The 7,366-nt window shown below is 42.1% G+C and overlaps 2 protein-coding genes across 2 annotated transcripts in view; one reads left to right on the top strand and one right to left on the bottom strand.

Moving 5' to 3' along the window:
* mxd3 (MAX dimerization protein 3) overlaps positions 1–2,970 on the bottom strand; it is a 5,522-nt gene extending 2,552 nt beyond the window's left edge. The window contains exons 1-5 of the mRNA XM_014006092.1: positions 2,379–2,970; positions 1,638–1,737; positions 1,471–1,500; positions 478–592; positions 227–392 (exon numbers count right to left, since the gene is read on the bottom strand). Coding sequence (XP_013861546.1) covers positions 227–392; positions 478–592; positions 1,471–1,500; positions 1,638–1,737; positions 2,379–2,448 — 481 coding nt within the window. The 5' untranslated portion in view covers positions 2,449–2,970. The remainder of the gene's footprint in view (positions 1–226; positions 393–477; positions 593–1,470; positions 1,501–1,637; positions 1,738–2,378) is intronic.
* A 132-nt stretch (positions 2,971–3,102) lies between these two features.
* The window catches only part of fam193b (family with sequence similarity 193 member B), a 14,790-nt gene continuing 10,526 nt past the window's right edge, over positions 3,103–7,366 (top strand). Inside the window, exons 1-3 of the mRNA XM_014006091.1 lie at positions 3,103–3,773; positions 5,462–5,740; positions 6,120–6,303. Of these exons, the coding sequence (XP_013861545.1) occupies positions 3,621–3,773; positions 5,462–5,740; positions 6,120–6,303 (616 nt within the window). The 5' untranslated portion in view covers positions 3,103–3,620. The remainder of the gene's footprint in view (positions 3,774–5,461; positions 5,741–6,119; positions 6,304–7,366) is intronic.

Consider the following 7,366-nt stretch of genomic DNA (forward strand, 5'->3'; position numbering starts at 1 on the left):
AAAATGTTTAAAAAGGTACAGAAACTAAAAGTCATGGGACATTATTCCCATTAAATGCTTTGAAATATGARCGGTGGAAACCACCAAGTATGAGGAAGTAGTTTGATTTCAAAACACATACAAAAAAGACTCAGCATGTACATACAGGAGATCTTGCTTATTAAAGGACTTCATTATCATAAAACGCTGCTGCAAATCCGAGGGAAGACCCCCCAGCCCCACCCACCTCTGTCGGAGTCCGACCTCTCGGAGGACATGGTCGACCCGTGGCTATTGTTCCTYATTCTCTCGGTGCCCCTCTGCAGCTGCTCCAGTCGAACCCGCAGCTCTCTCTGCTCCCAGCGAAGGCGATCCTTCAGCCGCTCCGCTCGCTCGTCCTGCTCCTGCAGGTTCTGAAACCCGAGCAGACAGACGAGTGAGCGGCAGGTAGCGGTAAAAATAACAAAACAACCCAGCGTCAAACACCAAAGACTGTACCTTTATGTGAAGCTGAGCCTCTCTCAGCAGGTTCAGCGTGGTGTTCCTCACAGAGTCTGACGGCAGAGGAACCTGCTTCTTCAGCTGTTCCAGGTAATGTCTCAGCTGAGCTCGTCTGCACGGAACAACAACAAACACAGGATGCTGAAATTAGATTTTCCTTTTATTGACAACACCCCAAAATATGAAGCGATCTTGCAGCAGGTTCTTTCATCATAGTTTTACAGATATGCTCAAATGTGACGTGGCTGTAGATGAGAGTCATTCACAACACATACAGGTGCACCAGATTATTACTTAGAATTGTCAACACTGTTAGCAAAATATCTCATGAACCATTGCACGGATGAACATTAAAAAAATGGTTATTCTGTGCTATAGATATAGTGGTGGGTGTGGCTTTAGCTTACGCTAAATGAGGTTTTGCCAGCTTTGCTAACAAACAAACATCAACAAGTTTGTCAGTCCCACCAGTCTTCAGCTAGAAGAGAAAAATACGTGACACAAACAAGTGACTGTGATTAGTTGTTAGCAGTTTTTTTATGTTTAGCAGTTTAGCATTACTAAAACTATATAGTTTTTAAGCAGACTATGAGTTAGCGAAGCTAACTTCTTGGTTAGCTGTCCACCCACCACTGTAAATATATATTTATATACTGTATAAGTGTTGCTATTTACATGTTTAAGTTTAACAGCTGTGTAAACATTAAGTTAATGGAAAAATCTGCATATTGTCCCAAGATTGAAATAGTTCAATAAATATGTGATCAGTGTTATATACTGATCATCTGCTGCCCTGATTTGTAAAAACAGGAATCAGCAAAGAAAAGCCAATACGGGTAAATCTATAACTTGTTTTGCTTTTGGCTGATGCTTTTTTTTTTTTTACAGCAAAGCCCTTCCCGACACAACCCACGCCTCAGGATTACAATACAACAGCCCTGACCACCGAGCTAACATTACATACGGTTGGGGATTAATGCTGATTATTACCTGTTTTTCTCCAGCTCGTTGTGAACCGACCTGCAGGCAAGAACAAAACACACACATGGGTTAGTGTTGAAAAAACACTTCACCAAGCAGAGGGGCGAGGTTTGACAGGGAGCTTCATGAAAACAGACACGCCCTCTCGTCAGTTATCTGTTACATAATGTGTTCACCTATTGCCACCAGCAGATATCTTCTTGCTCTTCTGTTTGTTCCTCTTGTCAGAGTTACCTGGACTGAAAGGCAGGACTGAAGCATACCCGTGCTCTGCCTCTGCAAACAGAAAAACACATTGAATCACTGCTTACAGCCTTAAATATGCAAACAGAAAAACACATCACACAGACTGGATCACTGCTTACAGCCTAAATATGATGTTTTCTCATAAACCTTAAACATGCAAATACAATTACAACAACTTTAGACTAAGTTAGTAGTGCTGAAGTGAAAATAAGGATGAAAACAGCTGTCATCAGCTGGATGTTTACTTCTGTTGTTGTTGTTGTTTTGGCGCCATCACCCACTCACTGTGTTTAAAGTAGTATTTTGAGTGTGAGATGGTTCAGTCAGATAACAATGGACAAAAAATGTCTCCATATTTCCATCAGCGGTGTAATTTGTCCCTGAAAAGCCTCTCTTGCAGGTTCTCTTTCATTCACGCGCTCGGCGCCGCCCGGGTTCATTTTCAAATCGCCRCCGATTGGCGCCTTCGCGTACAAAGATGCGAACAATATGTAGGTCACTGAGTCAAAAGGCAAAAATGGAGCAGACTGAGCACTCACCCTAACAATAAACCGCGTAAATCTGCAAACAACTGCCTCGCTGCTTTATATTTCCCGGCTGTTTATGCGGTGGCTTCGTGAAGCGGCTTGTTGTTTTTGTTGTAGGCTGAGAGTTGAAGCAAATTTACTGACCTCTCTCTCGCCTCTCCAGAAACTCAGCTGCCCGAAGAAGCACCTGGATGTTGCAAAAATTAGCTTCCATTTTTTACTTATATATTTTTAACGCTTTCAAAAAAATATCTAAGAATTAAAATGACTGCGGGTAAACAAAGTACAGTGGAACGAGCATCGGCAGACTACTGGTTGGGTCGGAGCTGTTTCTGTGCGCTACATCCTCACAGAGCTAACAATAGTGCTGCGTTCAGGTACCGCACGTAGGCTCGGACATTTCACTTACGTAATGCATGACAGACTTCGATCGATAGTTTAAAGTAAAATTTAATAAATAAAAATGTCTCACATGGYGCAATAAGATGTTAGTGGTTTTAATTTATTATACTGTACCATTTTAGATTTTATTTTGCATTTCTTTTTATTAAAGCTTGATATGTTTAAGCATTTCCGAAAGCGTTGGAAGGGGTCAAAAATACTACGTAAACCACGCCCCTCCCTGAGTCCTCGCCTGTAATAAAATAAAAGAAAAAACTAGTACGCGGACCAAACAGCTGTATGTTTATGTATTTTATCATCACGTGCACTTACACTTGACTTTTTCATTATCCCATTAACCATATGCACATCTTTTTGTGTGAAATCTTTGATTTTCAGACTGATTGTCCCAAAATGTTCTACAGTTAAACAGACTTTATTTAATTTTATATGCAACATGCAATTAGGAAAGCAGCTAAACTTAGCTTAGCTGAGGTGGCTGTACATGCTTTCATCGTTATTACTGTTCAGTTGAGTTTGTTCCCCGTTTCTTCGTCAACTAACTCATGGAAAACCCTTATTTCAGGTATTGTTCGTAACAGTACAACACGTGACCCCCGTGATAATAAAACTAACGTATAATAATAAGCCAATGCAATACTGTAAATAAATGAATAGTGGTTTTTGTCTTAAAATAGTATTTTCCCGATGTAAAATAGAAGAAAAAGCGAAAGGTAGGTCTTGCCCTCAACAAACATGGCGGCGGACAGCTTCACTTCCTGAACAACGCAGCAACGACGCTCTTCGACGCGGAGTGAAGCCTCCTTGCCCCTAGTATCTTTAACCTCTGAACCTCCGAGTGTGCCAGTCCTCCGCCATATTGACTGTTGTCTTCACTGGAGGAGATAAAGAACGTTTTCGGGTCCGAGAAGAAACGAAAGTGCGCCCGTCGAACCTTCGAAACTGGTGCAAACTTGGCCAAAGCGCATCGCGAGCACCGACRCAATGGCGAGGAAGAAAAGCAAGCAGCAGGCGGCCGTCCAGAAGCCGGAGCTGGTGCCCGGACAGCAGAGCGCAGCGAAGAGCCCCGATGCAGCTGGCGGCGGCGGCGGCGGAGATGCTGAGCTGGATAGACTGGCCAACACCAGGGCGAACCAGGTAGCTACAAGCGAACCATTTAACATCGGATAGTTCCGCTATGTTGTCGCACCATTCGGCTAATTTWGAGCATCGCGTCGTTATTTTCAACGTAATCCAAACAACCGATATGTAGTGAAAATACGCTCGGTTTAGTTGAAAGCTAGTATGTCAGACTTGTCCGTGGACGTTGGAGCTTCGCGGCGTTTGACGTGCAGGTAAATAAATAATGAGCCGAACTCAGCGTGCGAGCTCGACGGGCRCTGCAGCCCATCTCTCGAACCGGACAGGTGACATTGCGCCCCGGACAGGTCGTCCTGTTTCCAGCCTGTAACAACTCTCAGCCCGCCCAGCTAACAGCGTTAGCCACCAGGCAGCTAGCGTGGTGCAAACGTGCTTCATCCCAGTCAGTCCGTCAGCACCGATGTTCTAGCTTCAGGCTAGTGGCTAAAACAGCTCTGCTGCTAAAGCGACGCCGGGTTATTGTTTTAGTTACCAAAGTATTTGCAATATTTTATTGTTGAATGTTATACATGTATTATGAGAGCATGCACAGGAGCTAATATCAAAAAAGTTTAGGTGCTTGGCAGCTAATGATGCCTTTATAAATCAGAGGCAGTGTTGTTGAAAATTTCAGCTGATGATAAATAGATACTCTGCAGATATAACCACCCACTTACATTTACAGCCTAAGAGTTATTGTAGATTGAATAAATTATTCACATTTTCTGCATTTTACAAAATGCATACCCAGTTTGATTATAAGTATGACAGTTTCCCTGTATAACAGATTTATCAGCATTTTACTGTACCTTACAACCCTGTTGTTACTCATTGTATACTGAAAGGATTAGCTGCAGTTTGTGTTTGTTTACAGCTGTTTTTTAGACTTTATTGTCATCTCAGATATATGCTGTGTATATGACATATTCCACCTGTGTGTGCCCTTCCTGAGGTTGTTGAGGGTGGATAAAGGGATTACACAGTGCCAGTATTGTGCAGTTTTTTCCCCATAAGTCATCTGTTTTCTATTTTTCAGTGTACTTTTTGTGTCTTCRAAGATAACAAACAAGTAATCCAAATGAAAACCTCACAGCTGTTAGATACGTCGTCTGTTTACCAGTTTTTAAACCTTTGGCTGTTGTAAATTAAAAAGCCCTTACAGGCTGCTGAACTCCGTAAGACAAACTTGTGATTTTAGGAATTATGATTAAAATAGATCCGACTGGTGCGTAATACCTGAGGGTTAATATTTGTCCCCTTTTTTTTTTCATCCATTTGTTTCTGCAGCTAGGAAACACTGCTGCAAACAAGCAGATAAAGTGGCTGAATGTTGGTGAATTTACTAGCAATGTGTGGCCATAATATTTGATGTTTTTATGTGTAATTATTCTGGAAAAAAAACTGTTTGCATTGACTTTGAAAGCCACCTCTTTTATATTTAAGTGTTGAGACGCATGGACAATGGAGACTGTATGATCTCACAAAAATAAAACTATGCTAGTCTGGTTAAAGTTAGGTATAGAAGAAAGGTAAAGTTAAATCTGATGACTGTAAGGTGGTTCTGTTGCCCTGTAGAAAAGCTAACATGCTCCTAAAAGATTTGCATGTAGAACCAACTCCCTAACAYCGGCTTCAAATTGCTTGAAAGGCAACCTACAAAATCCCAGGTCGCTGCTTTATTTGTAACATTGTCTTCCTCCGTCCAGCCCATGCACACCTGCTGCCTCCTGTGCCACCGAGAGTTCAAGGACTGGGGAGCGGGCTCCGTGAACGGCCTCCCCGTGGGCCACGGGACGAAGCTGGCCGACGCCGTGCCCGCGCTCTCCCAGGCCTTACTGCGGGAGGCGCCGGGGCGAAAGCTGGCCGACGCCGTGCCCTCGCTGTCCCAGTCCCTGCTCGGAGAGGTGCCTCTGTGGATCTGTCAGAGCTGCTGTAAGAGCGTGGAGGAGGAGGAGCGGCGGAGCTCGCAGGAGCAGCCCGCATCGGTAGATATGAAGGGACCAATTTGGGTCATATTTTATATTAAGATAAACTGTTTAAAGCTTTGGGGCTTACTAAATCGGTCCTTTGTGTCTGTATGTGCAAATAGATGTGAGTTGAAGTTGTTTCTGCTGCATATTTAAGGCATAAGCTAAGATCGAGTTTACTTTCTTGTTTGATTTTTGTATAAATACTGCATATAAAATGCTGAATATTTAATAAAAACCTTGCCCTGTAATTAATCACAACATTGTTTAAAATATATTCTTAAAATCAACTTGTTAAACTCCTGTTATTTACTTTAAATGCCAACATACAAGCCTATAACAGCAAAATGATCAACTAATTGTTTTTTTTCTCCCTCTTTCTTCCGTTTACATTCAGGTACCATTGTCACACTCTTCCTCCTGTAAGTCCCAAAGCTGTGGGAATGGTTACCCGGAGCAAAGCGCTGTGGACTGGGACCCGAGTTCCTTCCTGTCAGCTCACAAACTGTCAGGTCTCTGGAACTCGGCCCACACCAACGGAGGAGAGCACTGCAACCACAACACTTCTTCGCACTCACAAGGTCTGTTATCACAGCGTCAAACCGAAGCGGTTAATGACCCAGACGGTGATTTGCTGACATTAACACAAGAGATGTATTATGTTCTGCGTTGAGTTTTATTTTTGTCCCAATCAGAGCGGCTCACTCCATGCGTGATGCGTTCTGGGTCTCTTTGCTCAACCTTTAGTCTCCCACATCTCAGTGGAACAGAGATTTATCCAGTAAACGCCGTGTCCAGACCTGAAACTTCTGAATGTTTGGTGTGAATCGAACAGCTTAAAATCTGGATTATTTTGACATTAACGCATTTCAGATTAATTTGATTTACATTTTTGTTGCATTATCTCTTGATGAGATTAACTACATAACAGACACTACATAAAAAATAAAATACAATAAAATAAAACAGTGATTAGTGACTTCACAGAACTCCGTGTCAGAGAAAGACTGAAGAGACCTGCTCAGGTTGTTGTTTTGTGGTGAACACAGTACATTATAGCTTAGGGACCAATCAGCTTTAAAAACAATCAGAACAACTTAACAGAAACTAAACATGCAGCATCCAGGTTCAGCTAAATAAGAGAACTGTCATCGCTTTTGTCTCAGACGGTTATTGACTCATAAGTCTGGTTATTTACACTTAAACCTGAGTCGATCTGCTCTCTGTTAGTGTTAGCAGTAATGATTCATATAATACTTGTGTTGCAGAATGAGGTTAATTAKAGCTGGGCTGTGAAACTGTCTGATTCAAAAATAAGTCATCATTAAAGAAAACCCTCAGTTAAAAAGTGTTTATGGACCTGCTATAAACTTATTGTTTTTTGTTCTGTGCTATTTGTTCTCCATTCAGCTTTTCTTCTAACGTGTGTGTTTATTGGGTGTATAACACATTCTGTTATGCAGCACGTTTCTCACATGAACTAGTTCTGCTAACAGACAGCAGACAGACTGCTTTAAGTGTAAATAAATGATCCACTCTCGCATATATAGCCTTTTTTAACCTCTTCAGGTTCTGTAAAGCGCTTTACGTTTTTCATACACACACACACACACACACACACACACACACACACACACACACACA

This window comes from Austrofundulus limnaeus, unplaced genomic scaffold, assembly GCF_001266775.1.
Source record: "Austrofundulus limnaeus strain Quisiro unplaced genomic scaffold, Austrofundulus_limnaeus-1.0 Scaffold34, whole genome shotgun sequence".
NCBI classification, from domain to species: Eukaryota; Metazoa; Chordata; class Actinopteri; order Cyprinodontiformes; family Rivulidae; genus Austrofundulus; species Austrofundulus limnaeus.